Below are 25,068 nucleotides of genomic sequence, written 5' to 3' on the forward strand. Positions count from 1 at the left end.
TTTGCTCTGAGTTCATCTTAGTGTTTGCATTCCTAGGTGGAATTCTCTGGAACACTTCCAGTTCTGAGGGCTGCATGATTTATGAATTATCTTTTGCTCAAATAAACTCAACTAAATTTGTCTAAAGGTTTTATTTTAATAAATCTTTAACATAAATAGAATAATTAGGAACTGGTGTCTCCTTATATTATTCTTCCATTAGTTTCATGAATAAGATCAGCTTTGGTAGGATTTTTCATAATGAGACCAAAGAATTTAGGTGAAGTTAAGAGACAAGAGGGTGAGTAATAGGAAACTTATTTGTATTTTGTGGATGGATTTTTTTTAACATATGACAAAATCATACTTTTATTTCAGAAGAAAGTTTTCCAAAATGGTGATATAATTACATACTAGTAGCATCTTTACAGTGTCTACCTCTTAGTCTTTAATATGAAAGACAAAAATTGGTTCTGCATTGTTTTAGTCTTTAAAACGTAAATGAGTCACAAATCACTTTAAGGTAATGCATTAAAAAAAGCAAAAACAAAAATAAAAACAGAAACAAATTATTCACAGTATTTGCAGTGAGTTAGTGAAGGAACTTTTAAAAAAGTTTTATTCTGAATTAAAACTTAAAATTTTACTTTTATTGAGAATAAAAAAAATTTAAAAGGAAGAGTACTATGTTTTAAAATATTAGAATCAGGCAAACAGGAAGGATCCTTTTGCTAAGCAATGACTGTTATCTTTCATTACGCACATTGAAGACAGCTGCTTTTGATGAGCAGGTAACTTGGGCGAGGTAAAGAGAGTGTGAAATATTTCCGCTCTCACCTTGCCAGAGCTGGGCACATAATGCACCCTGAGTTAAGTGCTTCTTGCAGTGTCACACCTGGACCTTAGATAAGCACGTGCAGTGAGGCTGTCCTCAATTTTAACAAGTCTCCTATACTGGTCCTTGGATTTTCTGATGTTGCGCATTTCCAGGTAAAATGCAAAACCTTTAAAAATATTTTCCTTGGGAAGTAAATTATTTACCACCCTGTTCTATTTTGTTGTTAAATGGCATAAGGCTGATGCCTAAACTGAGTTCACATTTAGTCAAAGCTTAGACTTCCCATTATTAATTAGAAAATTCAGTTGTTTAACCAAGAGCTTTTATCAACAGTCCAGAGGAAGTATAGGGTTTTTTAAAAGTTATTTTAAAATAGCTTGAGTGTGGCTTTACTGTTTATGAATTAGGTTTTCAGTGTTTGTTTTCCAAACTGAAAGGATTAAATACTAAATTCTTTCATTAAAACTTCCTCTTTGGGGGCTTGTATGAGAAGAAATTTAGCTAAAACAAATTTGTTATCTTTCTGACCAAGTATCGAAAGAAAATCTTAGGTTGTTTATCCCAGTTAAGAGAAAGAATGTGCCATTAATGGAGGAAATACACTGAAGGAAAGTCACTGGCTAGCTCAGAGCCTGTAAGTCAGTTAATTTTGGTAAGTCACTTAATCTCATTTAAAAATCTTACCAAGTATTTATTAATTCACTAATTTTGGTGGGAATTAGACCCCAAGTCCTCATGCAAGTTAGGTAGCTGCTCTCCAACCCCTATTATAAGTCATAGATGATTTCCAAAATTCTCTTTCAGTTTAAAGCTCTGATAAATTCTACAGGAACCACTTGTCTAAAATTGTTCTTTACATTTATACCAATATCACTAGCCTATGTATTTTTTCTGAGGATTCAATAAATATTTAAACGAGGGCTGGGAATGTAGCTTAATTGTAGATTGCTTGCCTGGTTTAAGCCCCACCATCACAAATGCATGCAAACACTATCTGAACAAACACGTAAATAACAGACATTTCTAGTTGTTTTCCAGCTTATTTCATATAGTCATTTGTTTATAAGTTATATGTTATGACTATGTTTGTGCCCTCTTTCAATGGGAACAGAAGAGTTGACAAGGCAGGAGGCTTGAAAGGATGTGAAAGCTATTACATAGTTTGACAGTTCTTTTAGAATTTAGAAGGTTCACTGACAGGTAAATTTTAAGAGATTGAAAGGAGTACATAAGAAAAATCAATTGTTCCCAATATAATTCTAAGGCTACAGGAACATGTGATTTGTCACAAAAACTACATGTCCCAGACAAAGAGCTGATTTTTTTCCTAGATTTAACCGGGCTTGACTTTAGACTTAATAAAGGGACCTCATCTCTCAATAATGCTCTTCCACTGTATTTTTTAAAAATTCTACAATTTTACAAGGCATTAGTGCATTCATTCATTTTTCCAACTCATGTTTAATAAAGTAAGGTCGATGCAATATGAATTGTAAAAGTTTTAAGAGACAATTGATCTCAAGAGTCCTTTCAATGGACAGATTCTAAAATGTATCAGAGTGTGGCTCTATACATTTTCAGAATAAATGTACATGAATGTCCAAGATAATATCTTTGAGAAAGTTGTTGGCACCAATGTTGATCTATTTGTAAAATCATACCATTCAATAGTACTTTATAGAAAATCTAGTTGTATTTTAATCATGAAGAACACAAATGTTTTTAAGCACTTCCTTCTCACTTTTCCCTAGAAATCTTCAAAATGAGATACGAATGAGTAGATTAACTGTCCTCTTTCTTCAAATTTTTAAATACTGATTTAGGAATAATCCAGTTAACCAAACATGTAGAAAAATTTATAGAATATCTTTCCTTCATTGAATACTGATAACTTTTCCAGTAATAATATAATACAGAGGCAAGTAAATTTGGATAGGACTTACTTTTTTAAAAAAAATTATTTACCTATGCTTGTTACTTTAGGATAGAGTTGCATTTAAAAATAACAACTGCTCCCTAGTTAATGAAAATGAGCATTTTTCAATGAAGACTTAGTATGCAAACAATGGCGTACAGGCCCCAAAACTATTGGAACAGAAAATATACAGCAAAGAGATGTTAGTATCAGAAGACTTTTACTTCGTATTTATTTTTCCTTAGTCATTTTATTCAAATTTTATGAGACTTAACATATTGGAATTGATTTTCAGATTTTTTATGTCATGGATTAATGTATGAAACCAAGTTCTGAGAGTTTCTTTCTGGCATATTTTGTCCAAATTTCACAAAGCAACTTTCTCCTATTCATATGCTAGTTGAATTCAGTTATGTGCTTGTGATAAGAGGCAACATCTACTTCACATTCAAATGTTCTGTGTCTTATGTTCATATAAGATAAAAATACAATTGATAATTTTATACTAAAATCACCATATAAATCTATACAACACTTCCAGATAAAAATAATAACAAACCACAACTCTCTACATATTTTTCATATTTGATACCAAATTGTGACTTAAAAAGTGACACGAATATGCATGTATGGAATTCAGCTCAGTTTTTAAAATTTAATGAGATAGTTTGTCTTTAAGTTAGAAAGATTCATAATATGCTCACTTTTCTTGAATCAAAATGATTTTCCCTGGTCAGGCTGAGACTGTGTCACTTATCGAAAATTGGCTTTTGTTTTGTGGATTTAAGAAGTAATATCTTATAGATGTAAGAGAATAAGTTGGAAAAACTTAAATTTGGGACGTAAAAAATATGATTTGTGCCCATAGATTTAGCTTAGCAGTGTAAGCTCCTGCCTGGCAAGCGTGAGGTGGAATTCAATCCCCATTACAATATATATATATATATATATATATATATATATATATATATTGTATATATATATGATTTGTTCTCAAAAGCACTGTAAAACTATAGACATTGAAATAATCTGGCACAAAATCACTTTGTAGATTGCTTTGTGCTTTTTACCTTGTATTTTTTTCTACAAAAACAAGTAATGCCAACTTAGATATCTTGCAAATTAACCTTTAATAGCTAAGAATCTGTCAAGTGTTAGTCATTAAAATACAAGGAAAATATAGCAAAATCATACTCCACCAGCCCAGCCACTTCTGCTTTCTTCTACATGCTCCTGGGCCTAAAAGACAAAAGATCACATCAAAGATGATATCAGTAGATTATTTTTTTTTCTTAAGTTTAATCTGTTAATTTGGAACCAGTTAAACTGCCTAATCAGAGTCTAGTAACCTAAGGTTAACCTCTAGTTTAAGATTACAACAGTTTCTGTGTATATGGATTATGTAGGTGTTGATTCTTGTTTGCTATTTACAGCAGTTAGTCTATTTGCAAATAGATTAACTTGAAGAACGAGATTTCTAAAGATGTGAAAGGAAAAGCTAGAAGGGTAAAGAACAGTCAATAAGGCAGAAGGAGAACCAAGAGAAGATATATTGTCATAAAACTGTGAGCACAAAATATTTTTAAGAATCCAGTTTGAATTTTTTTCCTGTAGGAATAGGCCAGTATCTCAAAAACAGTAAGATAGGACTTGAAAAAAATAGCAAAATTTCTTATACTTATTTTTAGCCATAAAATTTGAATATCCTCTTTAGCAGAAAAATATGGATGTTTCACAGACTACAAAGTTTTAATGAAACCTCACCAATATAATTTCCACATAAGTATTATTGCTGGTTCCTTTTACCTTTTTATTTTGAGAATGACTTTCAGCATGAATAAAATATTGATATGTCATTTAATCTTAAATAGGATTGGTTTCCCGAACAGGAACACAAGTCAGGGTGGAAAATTTAGCATTGCTATTCTCGTCTGAAAATGCATCCCAAGTATTTATCAGATTATTTGAAATAGAAAAATCCTATGTTTATTCAGATTTCTGGTGAAAGTTTCTATTGCAAAGATTTTCATTGAAGGTGCATTTTAAGTGCTCTATCAGTTTAAGTTAAAGATCACTCAAAGTTTGATAAGTAGAATTTCAGATTCCAAAACAATCAACTTTTAAATGCTGAAATTTAGTAGCTAATACTTGTGTCTGAATTATAAGTCTTACAGTTTTCAAATGAATAAAATTAAAGCAGTAGTTTCTGATAACTAGATTTAGTCAAAGTATCAAAGGTACATTCAGCAAAGACTCACTAATTAGATCAAAAATTTCTAACTAAGTATAATTAAGATCACTATTCTCTAGTCCTCTCCCTCCTTTTGGGGGGCTATGATACTACATTAAAGACAAATGTTTCTGTTTTGTATATCGAAGTATAAATAAGATAGAAATCAGCCTCTAACTTATTTTTCTAAATATCAGCTTCTAACATTCCCTCAGAATTAGTCAAATAACTTTCATAGTAGTGACTTAAAAACTATTTTTGTTTAAGAAATGTTGGCTATTATAGTTCTAATTTCTTAAAACAGCCATCTGACATTTTCCTTGTAAAACACAATGTCCTAATTTTAAGATGAATTTAGTGATATACTTTGATTGTTCTCTGTTTTTTTTCTTACTTTATCAAATAGGTTATTATATGTTTGGTTTAATGAAACATTTCTTCATAATTTGGAGTCTCATAAAGTGTAACCATCAAATTTCCTGTGTTAAGAAGATATCTTGGATTTCTCAGTGTTTAAGATAAGTACTTAAAAGCAGTCATATTTGAGAGTTTTTAGGTTTTTGATGCATTAATTTGAATTTAAATTTTTATTGAGTTGTTGTTTTAGTACTAGATTTGTCTCTAGCTTTTAAAGACATCCCGCCCGCAAAGAGAAAGAACTGTCCTAAGATAACTGGGTAATAGGACAATCTGATGTAATATTTGAAATGGAAATATTTGGCTTCCTTTCAGTAATATCCTTTGAAATTTTTATTTTTCAATTTTGACATTGAATAGAGCACGCTTCATTCACTTATCTTCTGTGGTACTCTCGCCCTGCCCATGTGGGGGTTCAACACAAGACTTTTGCCCTTTTAATTAATTAATTTAGACCAGATCTTGCTAAGTTATGAAGTTGCTCAGGTTGAACTCAGACCTGAGATTATCCTGTCTCAGTCTCCCAGAGTGTTAGGATTATAGGCATGAGCCATCATGCCCTGCATTTTTCTTTAATTACATTATATAAAACATATTTATTTCTCTAGTAGACATATTTTACATTTTTGTCATTATTTGCTTTTTTAACTGTTATTTTACAGTCCCAAAAGACAAATGTGTATCCTAGCTGAGAACCAGATATCCAATTTTTCCCAAGTCAGACTGTCTCATTTTTGTTTACTCAGTTTCAAGTTAAAGTCATATAAGAAAGTAGCATGTGTCCTACTTATTTAATAGTAATGCTGGCTCTATGAATATAGAATATGAATATAGAATGCATTTTCAAAATCAGTCTCAAGTGGGATGCAATAATTCTAGCTTTAAAATATACAATGTTAGTAATAAATGAGTCTGCAGTATTGTGCTTTAGTCTTAAAAAACACGTATCAGTGGTATTAGTATGTCTTACCTTTGGACAATCCCATGTATTCCAGTCTTCCCTAAAATCACATATAGACAAGACGGAAACATTCTGAACTCTTTTTAGCCACTGCACACATACTCTGTCATCAGTAACCCACGTGAGCCAGGTGAAATAGTAATCACTGCAAATGAATCAAAACATGTTGTCATCACCATGAACCCATACCACATTTAAATAATTTCATTATCTACATTTTCTAAAGTTTTATTACTATTATTATAGAATACTTACTCATTAAATAAGGAATAAAACATTTTTGAATATTAACTATGCCTGCTGATTTGTTTTGTTATGTTTTGGTGGTACCGGGGATCGAACTCACGGTTGTGCCGCTAGCAAGGCAGGCGCTTATGCTGCCGAGCTAAATCCCCAGCCCCTGGTGTATGCCTCTTATTTCTGAAACTACGAGTTTTAAACAAAAAAGATGGTTTGAAGATTACTGAGGGATAATTACAAAAGTGACTGTTTAGACCTTTGCTTGAAGAAGAGTTCCCCGTTTTTTTTTTTTTTTTTTTGTTTGTTTGTTTTGTTTTTTTTAGGTTTTCTAGACTGGGTATCTCTGTAGTTCAGGCTGGCCCTGAAATCATTATGCAGCCCAGGTTAGCCTTGAACTCACAGGGATTCTGCCTGAGTCAGCCTCCCGAGTACTGAGATTACAAGTGTGCGCCACTGCATCCAGCTGAAGATTCCTTTCTCCACTCAGAGACTCAAAGGCTTCAGCCTCAGAAACTGCAATCTGAGAGAAAGCAGGTGCCCACTCTAGACAAACCTGGTGCAGCTGCGACAGAAAGGTCTGTCTGCTGATTTTTTTTTTTTAAAGTGCGAGTTCTTAGATACAATATTTCATACTTTAATTGTTTCACCATTTTTGGTGCTTTTTCTCTCAGTCCATTTTCCACCTATGGAGAATGGTGACTTTTTAAATGATATATTCAATCATTTACATCTTAGAAAATAATTTAAGGCATGAGGCAAAAGCTATTGGTCCATATAAAAAGGGAACAAAACATTAAATTTGCTATTTTACACAGGGATTGGCAAGTAAAATGAAAACATCAACTCTGTCTCCAGACAAATTTGCACTGGAAATTTACTTTTGGCTGTGATCATGGTCAGGTATTGAATTTGAATTAGTATGATCATTAGATAATATATAGGAAACAATTCAAATAGTATTAGTACATAGTTTCAATGAAAGACAGCAATGATTGCTTGACTCTGATGATATATAAAAAAGATCAATGTAAAATGAACCACAGGAATTTGACGTTGTCTATGTGACTGGAAGGAGTCTCAGGCCCAAAACCTAATACTGTGTTGGTAGTTATACAGTTTTGGGAAAAACCACTTAACCATTCTGTATTTATTTCAATATAAAATGGAAATGATATCATTATAATCAATTGCAATCTCTAAAGACTAGCTGAAAGGACTGAAGAATCATGTTTGCTGTATAATAAATGTTCAAAATACATAACCTATTGTTAATATATGCTTAATATTTTACATGTTAAAAACAATATGTTGACTCCTTGTATGGTGCTCTTTCATTCAGTCCATTTACCACCTAAGGAGAATCATGATGTTTTATTGATCATGTTTCCATCAACATGACTTGATAGGGAGATAGAAGATAATTTGAAAAAGTAGTCATTTTTAATTACTCGAAAGTACCCAGAAGAATCCTCTAACAGGGTTCTTTTCCCTATGAGATTCAATCAGCTTTTCAGAACTGTCCGATTCTTCTACATGGGGCAGAAGGAGAAGACCAAACTATGATCTGGAAATTTGGAAGTGAGACTCCTTTCCATCTTCCATTTCAACCAGAAAAACCATGATAGGGGTTGGAAAGTTGCTGTAATTCACGTTAATCAGTAATATCTAAACAAACCATTGTGCTGGTGAGGTAAGAATATATCTCCCTGTTTGCCTATACGCAGTCTCTAAGTATAATTTTACCAGGTAATTGAAAAGAACAACTTTCTGCTAAAACAAGCTGATATTTAGAGAGTGTTGGTTTTTCATTTCTTGTTTACCATGAGCATATGATGCACAGACATCTATAAGCCTTGGTTTAAGGAAAGTACATCAGGCGTGAAGGAGCCGTGCAGAAGGCATGTGTCATATATGAATGTATTATCTCCCTGGTGAGAAAAGTTTCACTTAGATTGTTCCCTGTGGCCACTTTTATTTCTGTAAAAGGCTCTTTTTAAAGAAATGATTTGTGAGAATAAACCTTGATTAATAAAGTCTAAAGTACTATAATTCAGTTAAAAAGGTGGAGGAATGTGAGATTACCTCGAGGCTATCATTGCAGGAACTGGCACTTGTCTGGGCCCGGCATGCTGAGGGTAGATGGTATCAATAATAAATATCCGAACAGTAGGGTTCTTAGCTCCTGCCTGCAAAGAAATGGAGATATATAAGCTCATATGATTCCCCTTATTATCATCTCATAGACACTTTAGGAATTTAAGCATATTTTTCTTTTTTTTTTTTTTTTTAATTTTATTTAAGGAGAAAAGGAAAAAAAAAGCAGAGAAAGGGTACAAGTTATACAGATTTGCAGAAAAAAAAATGAACAGTAGGAAATCACTAGTTAATGGATTACATATTGTCATCTTAGAAATAATTGTTCAAGTCACAAAATTAAAGCTTGTAAAGTGGACATTCCATCAATGATACTGCAAACAGTTCTGTTCAATGATCCAATAAAACTCTGTGATATCATTTTCTATCTTATACACTTAAATATACATGCAGTTATATAGTTTACAGCACTTTCTTTTCCTCTCTTTTGTACAATGACTATTACACATTTTGGGTTTCATTGCTCCCACGGTTCTTATTACTTTTTTGGAAGAGAGTAAAACCAAATGTGACATAACAGAACAGAATCGGTCAAGTCAAAAGGGTGGACATAATAGATAATGTGAAAACATAATACAAGGTGATCAACAATGGTTACCATAATGCCTCCCGCTGTCTCTAATAGAATTGCCTATATCGTTAGTTATAATACAATTGAACAAAACAGTAAAGAATAAAACCGACAAAACCAAAACATTGGAGACATTGTAGGTCTTCAAAAGTAGATAAAAGTCAACGAGAATGGGCGTTATAATGAATCTCATTATCTTCACAGCTGATGCCTAAATTTTCGAACCTGATACTATCCAGCAAAACAGAATAGGGGAACATCAGTTAAAAACCAGATGGTGAGAGTAATACAGGGCTTTAAATCGAGGTAATGGAAAGTCAAAGTGGGTTACTATAATATATCCTGCTATTTTTTTTCCTTTAATTAAAAGGATAAAAATAAAAAAGTAAATAATGGAGTGGAGATTGAGATAAAAGAGGGCATAACAATGAAACAGCACAGATCAAAACATAACCATTTAAGCAGAATAGTGTTTCACCACCAGATAATCCTGACCTAAAAGTAGTTACCATATTGTCTCTTTCCTTGAAATCCTTGAGTACAACTTCGTATACTGTAGCATTAAGTATATCAAAACAATGTAAAACCATTTAAGAGAATGACAGCATTACAGAGTATTTAGAATCGACTAACAGAAAATGAACAATGGTTTCTGTATAATCTCCTTGTCTTTAAAAGGTTTTTGCTTATACTATCATACATAATAAAATCCAGTAAGATACAACCTATTTAGACCATTGGAGACAGAAGGACAAAAGCTAGATGAGACTTCAAAACAAGATGATACTAAATCAGTATTACCTATTAAGATGTCATTTTCTCCAAAATAGCTGTTCCTATCATCCAATCTTCTCTTCTCTGCCTCATATATTTTTCATAACCACATAAGGTTAAGCATGTTACCTTTGATACTCAGTATGCGATCAGGAACTTAATTTTATTTTTACTTTCAGGGCAATTATAAATACTGTATTGATCAGAAAAATTTAGATATTTTAATTACTTGATGAGAGCTCTGATTTATAAGGAAAATTCTTGGGACATAAAACTGCGATATAACGGATATTATTTTCTGCTTCTAAAGACAGTTCTCTCATCATTAGAATAATAGTAATCTCATTGTGTGCTGAGAAGTGTAGAGAAGGAGGCAGACTGTTCGGAGAAGAGAGTGCAAAAAAAGAAATAAATGAAACATGCTTTTTGCTATTCTCATATAATTTGGATTAGGACAATTACCAAGTGCTCAGTAAGCTGCTGCATCACTACTGTACAATCCCAAAAGATGAGGAAGATTTCACTTCCACAGAAAGTGTCCATAGGATTTACACTTTTCTTGTTTTGTGCTTTCTGTGCTACTGTGTGCCTAAGATTTACATGACAGTATCGTTCATGCCTAGAAAGCTTCTTAGGGTTCCTGTTATTTTAATGCAGAAAGATAGTCTTACAGTTATAATAAAATTTAAATCCACAAAGTTTAGATACAGAATGTTCAATGATTCGATGTTGTTTGAATCATCTGAAGAAATTTTCAGTCTCTTTTCAACTCTGTTGGTTTAGCTAGGAAATCCTTGTTTTCCTAGCTAGAATTTTCCCATTTTCTTACCCGGCACCAGATGTTTCAGAAACTCTAGTCTTTAAAGAAGCATGAAAATGTGGGTCTCAACTCTCCAGTCAGTGTGGATACTCTGATTCTGAGTTTCCTCATCTCTTCTTGCTCCAATGTACTTTCTCAAAGATTCAAGTTCTTTTTACATGTTATTTCTTTGGTCTCAATAATCAGTCCTATGATCACCAAACATCTTGAATTTTCAGACTTTCTACACAGTCCCTAAACAGGGCTCCTCTCTAAACACTCATCCTTTACGTATATCATCCATAAATTAATTTATTAATTTATTTATTGTGGTACTTGGGACTGAACCCAAGGCCGTGCAGTGAGTGATATCCTGAGGTTCTTCCCAGCCCACTTCTTAGATAAGTTCTCATTAAGTCTCTGAATTGTCCAGGTGAGGCTTGAACTTGTGATTCTTCTGTCTCTGTTGTTTAGTGTTCAGATTTTAGGTGTATACCACCATCCCTGGGTAAAACATGTTTTTAACATAAATATTAGGCTGTGTGCAATCAGAGTTTTATCTTTGTGATCTATTTGGCTTACTTCAGAATTTCTTTGTGCAAATGCCACATCTATCCATGTTGTGACATATGGAGACCTTCTGGATCCACCTGTAACAGTGTTCGGTTGACGAGTAAAAATATGGGGCCAAGGCCCAATAGCCATGTTCGAAATTCACATCCAATTCCTTGTACAAAAGGTGAATTAACTTATGCCTCAGTTTCCTCTGTTAGTCTGTGATTTAAATTAAAATTGGGCTAGCTTCTTTACTCTGACTTGCTTATTCTACTGCACACTCAGGTCTCTTCTCTGGACACATAGACTGAATAAAAAGAATGTAGAACAGTAACCCCAGAATGATCAGTAAGCAGGAACTGTAAGCTCACACCAGCTTACTTTCTTTAACTACCTGAAGGAAGTAACTGATGTTCACAAATGTGACTTTTGTACCCACAAGAGATTATAACTCATGCCTGCTTCACCCTGACAGAACATCAGACCTCACATTTTTATTTCCCATTCTAGTTTTCATTTACATGAGAATTCATAGAACTGCAAAAAAAGAATTTTACCCTGAATTTGGAACATGAAATATAAAAAAAATTAAAAATAAGCTTGTTTTTCTTCCATGATTTAGACCATATGTTTTTCAAAGATTCTGCAAAGACTATTTCATCCAGCACAACCAGATGCCCAAAGCAACAGATGTCCATATCAACAATAGAGCACAGTATACTGTTTGCCTTACAATGCACAAGGACAAGTAGCTCTCCAAACTTGTTGATTCCACCTCTATTCATGGTAATGATTGCTCACTTTGAACCAAAGAAATGAAGCCATCTGCTAAGAGTATTCTGCGTACCTTTGGGTATGGAATATTTATGATTCGAGGATACTGTTCATCACCGTAATAAGAATAGGCAATAACTGGTATATCTGTATCATTAAATTCTGCATATGCCAAAAAATTTCCATTGGGAGACCACCAGAGAGCATATTTTGTACCAAGCATTTCCTCTGAAAAATAAATATGTATGTATTAATTACATTTTACTGATAATACTTCTAAATAATTATTTACTGACTATTTAACAGAGATGGAACATATTTCATACATTTGTTATTAGAAAAGAAAGTAGTTTGAATAAAGAGAACAGCTTAACCTTACTTCTCAATCAAATATCAAATAGTCTTGTTAACAATTGACATTAATCAAAAATGTACTTCTAAAAACAAATAATAAACACATCAACAATAATTAATTTTCCCTCAGGGAAGCTTTTAGTTTTTGTAGTAAACAAAAGTAGCTGAGACAGGGAGAACTGGAGTTTACTAAAAAGTGAAATAACTATTGAAGGTTGATTTTCTGTCCTCGGAATATATGTCTATCTGTCTAGCCTTCTACCTACCTAGTTAGTTGAGATATATTTTATGTACTCATATATCTTTAAGAAGACAGATTACAGATTAGAAGATCTTGTAAAGTACAGTGAAATCCTAGAACTTACATGGCTTAGAATGAGAGCAAAATTCAAGATAGTATCAAAAACTAAGAACATTTTCCCTCAAAATGGCATGAATAATTATGTAAGTAATTAGGGAAAAAAGATTATGTTCTCAAAAAAAAAAAAAAAGATATAGCACCAAAGGACCAAATATTTATTGGAATATAAATCATTACTACCACTTGATAGTAATGTTTATGCAAATAAATTCTATTAATCATGTGATATCAAGATTGTTTTAAAGTCTGCCCATCCTACTTATAATCTAACAGCAGCTTGTAGAAATGCAACCACTTATCAAAATAAGAACTACTCTTCTAAATCTTACTGAATATATAAAACGACTTTCAATTAAAAACCTTAAATAGCAGCAATTGTAAAAACAATTCACCTTCATAAACCCAGTCTGGGATACCATTAAATATTTTATTTTCTTTTCCATTATAAGTTACTTGAAAAGGTGGATCTTCTGGTCTTTGTTTCAAATAGATGTTGTTTTGATAGACATATGCCTGGAAGTGGTAGAAGCTAGTTAATCAAATATAATGAAAACAGTGTATTTGTTTCTATTATTATACTTAAGATCTTTGTAAATCAGTTCCAAAAAAGACCCACAACTAAAATATTTTAATTGGTTAAAAAAATCCATATTAACATCAAGTAGAATTTAAAATTCTGTAGCAAAAGGATAAAGTCTATAAGCATTTTAGTTTTATTATCCAAATAAATAATTATGCATATTGACAGAATGTCAAATAAGTCTCTGAATATTAATAGCTAGCCAGATCTAAACTTTATTTAGAGCCCTTAAATAAGAGCTTGGACAAAATTTCATGTTGTCTGAAGCTAGTCTGGGAAACTTGTGAAAACCATATTTTTCCTGAGTTTTCTGGCACAACACATTCTGGCTGAGTATAAGGATAAAGTTTTTGACTGCGATATTTAAAGAAGTCTATCCATGAGCTTGAAATTTTGCGGAATTCTCAGATGGGTTTCAATTTATCCAAACTCTTCCCGTTTTTAACCACGAAAATAGTCATGAATGTATCTTTATTTTTTTCCTTTCAGGCAGGGAAATTTAACAAAGGCCAAAATCAAATGGCTCCTTTTTTATTTAAATGATTAAACAGTTCCATAAATTAAACACGTACTAGTTTACTCCCAACAGGCGACCAGGATAAATACTGAATTGGACGAGGAAGCTCATATCCTTTTAGAAATTCTCTAGAAGGAAAAGAAAAAAGAATAAAAAAGAAAGAGAAGAAAGAAAACAAATCACTCTGTTCAGTGCAAATAGATACTGTATAAACAGAAAAATTAAATTATAAAAAATAATGACAGCTATGAGAAATACCTTTGTTTCCACACATCTAATAGAAAGCTGTTAGATAGACTGTAAGATAGTCGAACAGGAAACGTGAGTGATGGTTGCCATTTTTTCATTTCTTGCCTATAAGAGTCGCTTAACTTTTTTGAGTCTCAGTTTTCAGCCCTTTTTAGTGAGGCAAATGAATATATACTGTGGAAACATTTTTGGAGGCTAATGAAATCCTTTCATTTTATAAAAAATAAAAATTGTGATTTTAGAGAGATGACATAACTTTTTAAGATTACATTGCTAGTTTTTGGCAGACTCCCAATTAAACTCAAGTTTTAACCCCTGAGACTATAAAATGTGTACACACCAGATTAAGACGCTTGCTGAATTGTCTTCCAACTCTGAAATTCTATAATTGTGCTGAAGTTTAATGTGTGCTCTTCCACATTCTCATTCACAACCCCCATCTCTGTGAATGCATATGCATTTCAAATTTTGAAAATACGATGCCATTTGACAATCTCCCCAGGGATCTGACTTGAAATCAGAAAAGGAAAGGAACATCTGATCTCAAGCTAAACTGAAAAACAGATCTTATACTGGGCAGTATGCCTTAAGCTTGCAAAGTTCTCCACCCATGGGCAAATTTCAAATAGTCTAGAGGCCAAAAATTTCACTCTGATGTTTAGAATTACTGTGCAACTCTGCAAATACTCAAATGAGGAACTTGTATTGTGGAATCTCTATAGTTCTTTAGCAAGAATTCACTCGGATTTTTACGTGTTAAAAATCATAGGATATCGTGTACATGTTTTGCCTTAGCCTCTTAACGTTTGTATTAATAGTTTCCTCAAAATGGTTTCTGTGGGACAACGTGGAAAGGTCTACCTCCAAAGTCTAATTTGAGGAGCCTCTAGAAAGACTCTGCACTCCAAAGCACACTCTCCAAACTGGACCTAACATGTGCCTGCCATTTACATCTTTCTTACACTTTTCTGAACATCTAGATGTCAAAGAAGACTTACAATACAAATTACCTTGATTTAATTTATTAGGTCATGCAGCGTGATACCTAGCAATCAGTGAGGGAAGAAAGGAGGGGGATGTGCTTGGAGAAAGGTGACCATGGTTGTTGTACTGAAAACCGACAATCAGAGAGCAGTATGTGAATATCACACCCCTGGAGGTCAGTACCAAATACAAAAGATCTGAAGATACAGTGAATATTATGACGCACAGGAAGGTATTCTTCCATTCTGCAGTAGGTTTACAATTTTGTCTTAAGGCAGTGTTCATGTAACCTTTGACATTTAACGTAGCTTTAGTTTTCTATGGAGTGACTCATGGTATGCAATTTTGTAGACAATGCCAAGCTGAAAATCTCAGTAAACATCTCTTATGCCTGGCAAGCCAACACATCTACCATTTTCTGTTTTTCTCAGTCATCAATGATAGGAGATATGGAAGAGGAAAATGTTTTACTAGGCAGCTATCTCCTAAGTGTTCTTTACCTCACTTGAAACCAGAATAATCTCCATTTTCTATCTGTTAGATTGTTATAATCTTCAGGACATAAAAAAAGATTTAAAATTAGTGGCATTCAGTCATGCCTTGAATCTCAACCAATTTTATCATAACTTTGATTATATCATATTCCAATTTTTTTTCAAAAAAAAAACCCTGTAAAATTAAATAGCTATGTGGAAATCAGGAAAATAAAACAGTAGTTTAATTAAATTTACTGCAGAGGAGTTAAATATCTAATATGGTTTAGGTTCCAAAGTTTATATAAACAATGATTAAATGTTCATGTTGCCATTTTATTGTAGAATGCTTTTCAGTTTAATGAAGCTCAACAGAGAATTTCAAAATGATTAGATGAAAAATAAAAATATAATTAAAGTTTGGGGAAATTATACTGAAAGATTTCCTTCTCACTCATCCAACATTTTTCTGAAAGTACAGTTGGCACCTTAAATTCATTTGGAACTCCCTTTTATGTGCTTTTTGATTAACAGGTGCTTGATAAGTAACTCTTAGATTTGATGAAGATGATGATACTACAGAAAAGAGAAAGATTTAGACCCCATTAGGTGGATTTAGGTTCTACGTTAAGCAGTAGCTCCTATTTCTTACTTTAACAGTTTAAAGAGATCAGTTATTCTTGTCTGAATATTTGCAAGTAGATAATTTAAAAAAAAATTGCACCCTTGCTAGACAAAAGGAGAAACAGACCAGAAGATCTTTTCAAACCATATAATTATTTTTACCTTTTATGTAACAGCAAAGAAGGTATCATATTATGATGAGTAATTAAACCAATTCATTGCCCATACTTAGCCAGCGTGGTTTTTTCTAAAGTGCAAATCTGATCATGTCATTTCCCATTTAAAACCCTTCAGTGATTTCCTATTGTCATCAAAAAGAAATTCAAACTCTTTTTAATGGTTTCCTTATTATTATTCAGCCAGTGCTTCCCAACCTCCACTCTTTCCCCAACCTTAGCCAGACTCCCTCTGGTAAGTAGGCCCCTCCTCCAGTTGCAGTTACACTGATGTATTAGGGTTTTCAGAACACCCCACATCCTCCCTCCTCTTTGGGCCTTTTATACTCTTTCTTGTGTCTGGGATTGTCCCTCAGTTCTGACCTGCACGTACATTCCTTTAAATTATTTCTTGTAAATGGTAACAGTTTTAAGTAGTTAAAAACCTACAGAAAAATAAAATAATATAATAAATTACAAACATATTATGTAAATTTAGAAGTATATTTAACATTTTAAATGTTAAATTAAACATTTTGTCATTTTTGAAAGAATTAACTTTAACATTTGGCTAGTTTAAATAATCAATGTAAAACCAGTTAATGAAGTATGTGTTCAGACATAGCTAATGTTGTATGTATCTTCTTTCCTTCTGCCTCTCTCCAATGAAGTAGCCACTCTCCTGAAAATAGTATCTCATCCCCATGCATGTTTTTATCCTTTTACTACATATGTTTATTTCCATAAATAGCACAACTATAATTTTCTTTTTGAAAGTCGGAAAGCCAAAACTATATGGTGTATAAAATGCAAACTGGTATTAGTTAAATAAGGAGAGGTGAACATGCCCTAGAGATATTTCCTTTAATTTCTTAAGCTTTATATATTAATATATATATGTATATATATATATATATATATAATAAAACAGCAAGAAATTAAAATCTATAACAAGGAATTATAGTCTTAACTTCAATTCCAAGATTGAATGGAAAAGCCTAAGTATCTGTTGCAAGTGTCAATAAATAGTGGTGATGCTTTACCCATTCCTGAGATCATAGATGTGATATGTTGCTGTGTAAGAATATCTCCAAAGCTGTCAGAAAGAAGAGAAGCAGACATATTACCATATTTTAAAAAGCTCATATTAATAATGTACACTCATAGATCATCCCACTCAAAGTTCAGAATTATAAGAGACCTATTTTCACACCATTTCAAATTCAAACGGAGTCTTCTTTTCAGTTTTACTGTAGACTTTTGTGCTGTTTGTCTAACCTCCAGACCCAATCTCAGTAGTGATTCAACTTTCACTGCTTTATAAAAAGCATATCCAAAGTCATTTCTGAATACAGAAACTTCATCTTTGATACATTCTATCCTAGGAATTTTTTCTTTATATTTAACTTAGATTGAACTAAAGGCACTGTGATTGTCTTTTTTTTTTTTTTTTCCTGGTACTGGATATCAAACTCATGATCTCACACTTGCCAGGCAGGCACTGTGCCACTGAGTTCTATCCCTAGCTACTGTAATTTTTATGGCCCATAGAGATTACCCTGTATCTTGGCAAAGGTGATTTCCTTTAAAATTTGATAAACAGAATTTCATTAGGCACATAATTTTACTTCAATATGCTTCTACAGCTTCATTCACAAAGGGGAAATTAAGTAATAGTAAATAGTCTAGTGTGGTAGGAATACTCCCAAACTAGGATTTCAAAGACAGATTTACACCTTTGTCTGCCACTCAGTATATAGTACTGGGTTTGAACATTAAAGTAATTCTACACTGTCAAATTTTCACTTTAAATTTTATTAAACATTTAAGGTTAAACTAATAACCTTTCATGAAGTTAAATTTTAAGAATTATTAATGGTTTCTGATTTGCAATAGCTTTAGAAATTCAAGGATATTTCTTACTCTTCCGATAGATAGTGGTGTCTTGCCAGGAAGATTTTCTTCTCCACAGGAAGTAGTTTCCACTACTTACTAGTGAAATGCAAGTAATGAGTGCACAAGAATGCAAAATGCAGAATTATTTGTACAGGTCTCAGTTATACTTTTTGGGGTTTATTTACTTCTTGAATATTAAGGAATGAAAACAGATTGTTACTTTCTGCTTACTTTTATAAAGCAATCTTTAGATTTCTGGAGATAGAATCACATATAACCAAATTAAATAGTGGATACCTTTGAGTAATCACTTTCAAGATATGCAAATTGGCGATCAGGTGATAAACCATAATTTGAAGCATTCACACTTTTCTGAAATTGTAAAGAAGCTGATCAGAATACAGAAAACAAAGGACCATATAAATTTGTAGTACTAAAGCTATAAACCATCAATAAGCTCCTAATTACAATTTCAATGGAATTAAAAGATCTTTATGTAGTACCTATGTTTATAAAGCAACTACACACTGTGAGGGAGATGCAATTTGAGGTTATAATGGTAGGCTTGTCAATAAGTAAGATAACAAATTAAAAATTTATATCAAACACAATGATTTTACCATTGTAAATACATTAAGGAAAGAAGTGACAGAATCCAAATGAAAGGAAAATTGGTTACACAGAAGAAGAGAAGGTAATCTGAACTTTGACAAGACAAACTGGCCTTTAAAGGCAGATGAAATAGGAGCATTGAAAGCCCAAATGGAAAGTGTAACATGTGCCCCTGTATCAAGGTCTCCATATATTGAACATTTCTATGTCAGAGACTGTCTTAAACACTTTGAAATGTTATTTCATTTAATTCTTATATTAAACGGAAGAGCTGTTCTTATTCTCACTTTACAGAGGAGGAAACCGAGGCATAGAAAAGCTGTGTAGCATAGAACCTTGTCCAAATTTTCACAGCTAGTAACTGACAGAGCTAATAGTTGAACTTCAAATTCCTAACTCTCATCTTACGCCATACTATTCCTCAAAGGTGCGAACATGCTTAATTAAAAGCTAGAACAAAGTAGTCTAGTGCAGTCGTAAGCCAAAACTGGAGTACCATTGCGGTAGATGGACGGGGAAGACAAGTTGGATCCAGATCCAGTGCTAAGATTTCGAACTTTTTCCTGTGTCAGTGAAGACCTGGAAAAGGTTTCTGAGGAGGAAGATGAGGCTGGATACATACCATGGTGCTGTTGCTCAAAATTGTATATGATTCTCCTGTTTCAATATTATATAATATTACATTATCATCTGTAGATTGATGAAGATATTCTTCTCCTTTATGTAAGAAAGAAAGCAAAATTTGACATAATCTCTCTTAACAGGAAATGAATTGATAGTAAATAAAAGCACAACTTATTTCACATACTTAGTTTAAAGTAAACATTTTTTTTTTAAACCAGGGATCGAATTCATGACCTCACACCTGCCAGGCAGGCAGGTGCTGTACCACTGAGCTGTATCCCTGACCCAATAATTCTTCATAGATTTAAAATAATAAGTTGGAGATGGAAGAGAAGAAAGCATATTGTTTTTTCTATTTCACACAAAAATGCCACGTTTGTCTCCTATCCTAATTGATTCTGTGCTTCACTATAAAATTTGTTTCCTGTGTGTTGCAGAAAGGATGTACTGGTTTAAAATGGCATTTTTCTTTCACAATAAAGATGAATTACATTTGGGGTTTGTTTAGTACAAAGCCCAATTTAAATGAATTTTATTTTCTAAAGAGATAATTTAATATATTCAGTTTTTTAGTGGCACTGTATATATGCAACTATAAATGCCAAAAACTATTGAACTGACTATGTATTTTTTTTAGACTTTGATAACATTCTATTTTGAGGAAGTAAATACCAATTTTATGACCCTCAAGATGTATTGTTCGAGTGGGATTTTGTCTCCTTTACAATATCTATATTAATGGTAAAATTTCTTTTTGGGTAAAATTCTTATGATCTTTCCTATTATGGTTTCATGTCTGCCATGCTTAAAACTGTACCAGAAATCATGATTATTTCAAAGGTGCATTTTCAAACTTAACTTTTCTGCTAAAACTCCCATTGGCCTTTTAACCATTAAACAAACCCAAATCAAAAGATCTTACTGAAAGACTTTGTTGCAAGTGCTTCCCAAGTGTGTCCTATTTTTGCTCATTTCAACTGATACAATTTTAGTTACCATAAATATATACTGGTACTAAAAATGAAGCAATGCACATTTTAAAAAATCCCACAGAAGATAAATGAATAGTTCACTTACCTGAAATCCAGTTTGGAAAATATGTCTTATAAGAAAATGTCCCATTTAAAATATCATTCAGTGTGAGGGCTCTTGCTGTACTTCCTTTAGAGTGATAAACTTTGGGAAAAAAAGAAACACTATTAACAAAAACAAGGCTGACAACTCAAATAGTTTCTAAGCCTTGTCTTCATTCATTCATTCTTATATAATGATATGATATGCCATTTGCTAGATGCTTGTTTACCTCCTATTTTTTTTTTTTCTTTTTATCGGTACCAGGGATCAAACTCACGACTGCCTGCTTGCAAGGCAGGTGCTTTATGCTGCTGAGCTAAATCCCCAGCCCCTTACCTCCTATCTTAAAAGTAGTATTTCTAGAGAGGGTAACTAAGGTTGAGAGAGGCAGTTAACTAGAAGGGACAGTTGTTGGAAACATACAAAGAAATGAAGATTGCAGATCAGAACCACATAGAATAACTGAGATATTATTCTTCAAGTGGTGAAGAGCCACTAGGGGTTTCTGAGGAGGAAGGTGAAATGAAAGTCTACTGAATTTAGGCCTAGTACAGCCAAGATCACAGACCATGTGATTTGATGTGACAACTCACTTTGTCTTTTGGTCCTCTTCCTTTTTGCAAAAGTTCTATCTCCTTGTTTCATATTCTGTATCTTTTATTTTGCTCTTTGATTTATTTATACTTTGGGCTTCTCATATAATAGAAACTTTTATATTTAAACTTGTGTCTGATTTATTTTACTTAACATCATGATCTCGAGGTATCTGTTTTCTTATAAACAACTCAAATTTTGGAGAAGTGAAAAAAGAGGAGGGATGTAGATAAAAAAATTAAGATGGGTTATATACAGTTACCAGTGTCCCATAATAAATCTAATCATATGTACTGCAAACATGTACTAATAAAAATAATATAAGATATAAAAATAAAGGTCAGCACATTTGCAATTCACTATGCTGTCTCCTATAGTTTAGGCTTGGATTTCTACTGATTTTTATCAGTGATGTATTCTAGCATTTCTTAACTGAATGAGGTCAGGAAGAATACTTACTTTTTGAAATATCAAGAAAGACATTAATGATTCTAAGTATTTTTATAAAGAAAAATTAGACCAGAAATAAGGAAAATCATATAATTTTTACAAAGAATCCTTGAAATCCTAAGAGTAATTTGCTATAGAAATGTTAACCTAATGTAGCTCACAAACCCCAAGTAAATTTCAGTTATACTTCTAAACAGCTGTGTTTTTTCAAACTTAACCTTACTTTCAGAAAAACTCATTAGTTCCCTAACACATTAACTATATCAGAGAGATAAAAAGTCAAGAAACTCCCAAGACATCATCATACCCATACCGGGACTCTCTGTTCCTTCTAGATCTTCTTCAAGTCACTACTTACAACTAAAACTGATGGAAATGTCTTATCTCCTAACCAGAATTAAGAATCTGGCATTTTCCCAAGTGAAAAGAAAACAGTTAAACATGAGTTATCACTATATTCTTTTACTAAGTCTTCCCTAGCTTTCCATGCCTCTGAAATAAACACGAAAAATGATAACCTGTACTATAGACCTTGATCAGCATGGGAAGATATAATCAGCCAGCCCCTTACAGCCCTAGCATGCTTCTCTTAAATTTCAAATGTGCTAGGCCTTGTGTTCCTTGGATGTTTTCTCTCTGCACACCTTCTGTATCACATTATTTCTTTCTTTTTTATTTTCAAGAGAATAAAACCAAATGTGACAAAATAAAATAGAGTCAGTCAAAACAGAAGGATGGACATAGTACACGATGTAAAAACAAAATACAAAGTGATCAACAATGGTTACCATGATGCCTCTTGCTGTCTTCAAAAGAGTTGCCCACATCATCAGGTATAATAAAAGTGAATAAAACAGTAAAGAACAGAGGCTTCCCTTGAAATATGGCAGAGAGATAAGAGCAGAATACAGAGGTTTCATGAGACAAACAACTCAGTTGCAGAAATAACATATTGTGGGGATCCCGGACAGACAGAGATGGATCCTCACAGCCCAGAAAGAAACTAAAGTGAAAAGAACCAGTCAAACATGCAATCCCAGGCCTACTTTGAGGCAGCTAAGATTCTGTGCTCTCGCGCACCCGAATTCCCACCACTTCAACTTGCTGGAACCACAGTTGCACTGAAGTGCAGTTGCACTGAAGTCAGAGGTCAGCCAGCCCAACGGAGAACAGAGCCAGCAAGAGACCTGCACTGACCTGTGGTGAGTGCTGAGAATTCCTTCCACAGGAAAGGGGCACCAATGGGATGACATTTTGGAATTGGGCAGGACTGGCAAGAACAAGGAACAGCAGTGACTTCAGTCAGTTGTTCCCTTCCAGACGAGATTGGTGGGGTATGCTTGGCCTGGGTCACACCCCAGGATGAGACCCAATAAGTAGTCCAAAATTAATTCCTTATGTGCAGTACTAACACAGTGAAGGCTTCAGCAGGTTGACTGACACGGAGGGGAGGAGCCAGCATACACCACCTCTGTTTGCACCTGAATAATACACTAGAATGGGCAGGGTTACCTAGCCAGTGAGCTTCAGAAGAACCATAACCAACCAGGAAAGGAACTGGGACCTCCTCTATATGCTTGTATGGAAGAAACTAAAAACATGAGAAGAGGAAGCAACAAAAAAAGTCCCCAGCCCCCAACCCTGAGAACACTGACTCAGGAGAGATAAATACAAAAGAGATTGAGGACAGCAAACATGCAATATCAGATACAGCATCAGTGGACATAAAGAGATATCTTCCAGAACTCATAACCAAGTTCAAAAGTGAAATATTTAACCAAGTAAAGCAAGATATAAGTAGGTTAATAAAAGAAATGTTAAGCACCTCTCAAGAAGACACAGATGGAAGAATGGAGGATCACAAAAAAAAGAGAGAAATGTTTGATGAAGAATGTAAAGAAAACATAGAATACATGAAACAGGTTCAAAGAGATTACCAGGAAATTAAAAACTCCATTGAAAGCTGGCGAAATTGCTTGAAAGAAGCTAAGGATAGATTATCCAAACTGGAAGACAGGTTTGAAATGTGGGATTATGAAAGGAAAAATTTCTTAAAAATAACAAGGAAACAGGAAGTAACAATACAAAAGCTAGAAGATGACAAGAGGATCTATAACTTAAGAATAAAGAATGTGGATGAAGCAGGGGTAAAAACAGAGGAACTACAAAGGCTATTCACAGAAACAATTAAGGAAAACTTCCCAAGCACAGGAAAAGGAAATTCACTCAGATGAATGAGGCATACAGAACTTCAGCCACCTACAACCAAAACAGAGCTACACCCAAGCATACAATAATCAAGATTCCAGAAATTCAATATATGAAAGGATATTAAGCTGCCAGAGAAAAGAAACAGATCACCTATAAAGGAAATGCCATCAAAATCATGGCAGACTTCTTGACACAGACCATCCAGTCAAGAAGAGCTTGGAGCAAAGTATTCCAAGCCCTGAAAGAAAATAACCTCCAGCCCAGATTGATGTATGCTGAAAAACTGTCTCTAGAAATTAATGGAGAAACAAGATGCTTCCAAGACAAAGAGGAATAGTGGGAATTCGTGACCACCAATCCAACTCTATAGAGAATACTGCAGGACATTCTAGAGAGACAGAAAAGTACCAGGATTCCAGGAACAGTGGTAGAGAGGCCTCAATGAATGGAGTAGAAACTGTAATGAAGAAGAAAAGCAGACAACTAATGGCAGAAAAAGAGCACAACAGAAATGAGGCAGAAAAGGTTGGCTATAATCTCTAATGTAGATGACCTTGATACACTAAAAAAAAGAGAGAAAGAGAAACACAGGCAGAGTAGATCAGGAGGTAGGGTCCACCAAGATGTTCTTTATAGGAAATATAATTAACCTGAAAAAGGGTTTATGAACTGAAAATCAAATATGACAAAACAATGATCTATGTGACAGGGAACCAGAGAGTAATAGGGGCAACTCGACCAGTATTTGTGGATAGGTTGAAAAGACAGGCTTTAATAGGTGAAGGAATACAACTAGAGATCAAGGCCAAGAGAGAGAAGGCTCAGTACCACTTAGGTAAATAGCAAGTTGGCCCCCCAATTTAAAACTGAGGGTGTTGGTGAGACCCAAAAATGCACAATTCACCCTGGGGGAGTGAAAGGGGAGGAATAGTCTTAAAAAAGACAGCAGAGGATATTGTTATAGTGTATCAGGATTTAAAACCCACATTACTTGCACCACTCTGCTTAGATAGATTTTATTCTGTTCCAGTTTATCTACTTGCATTAGATCTGAGGGCACAGATAGCTATCCCAAAAATATCAGGATATAGAACAGTAATCAT

The 25,068-nt window shown here is 33.5% G+C and overlaps 1 protein-coding gene across 2 annotated transcripts in view; it reads right to left on the minus strand.

The window, feature by feature from the left end:
* The window catches only part of Fap (fibroblast activation protein alpha), a 77,223-nt gene that overhangs the window by 33,285 nt on the left and 18,870 nt on the right, over positions 1–25,068 (minus strand). For both annotated transcript variants that reach the window (XR_010050817.1, XM_063259166.1), the window contains exons 3-12: positions 20,714–20,812; positions 19,635–19,729; positions 18,698–18,772; positions 17,548–17,600; positions 14,075–14,147; positions 13,315–13,435; positions 12,281–12,435; positions 8,663–8,766; positions 6,350–6,485; positions 3,927–3,971 (exon numbers count right to left, since the gene is read on the minus strand). Coding sequence is in view for 1 of the 2 variants with exons in the window: in XM_063259166.1 (XP_063115236.1) it covers positions 3,927–3,971; positions 6,350–6,485; positions 8,663–8,766; positions 12,281–12,435; positions 13,315–13,435; positions 14,075–14,147; positions 17,548–17,600; positions 18,698–18,772; positions 19,635–19,729; positions 20,714–20,812 (956 nt within the window). In the remaining variant the exon portion in view is untranslated. The remainder of the gene's footprint in view (positions 1–3,926; positions 3,972–6,349; positions 6,486–8,662; positions 8,767–12,280; positions 12,436–13,314; positions 13,436–14,074; positions 14,148–17,547; positions 17,601–18,697; positions 18,773–19,634; positions 19,730–20,713; positions 20,813–25,068) is intronic.

This window comes from Cavia porcellus, unplaced genomic scaffold, assembly GCF_034190915.1.
Source record: "Cavia porcellus strain 051 isolate PalLab524CR breed Dunkin Hartley unplaced genomic scaffold, mCavPor4.1 scaffold_12, whole genome shotgun sequence".
Lineage (NCBI taxonomy): Eukaryota > Metazoa > Chordata > Mammalia > Rodentia > Caviidae > Cavia > Cavia porcellus.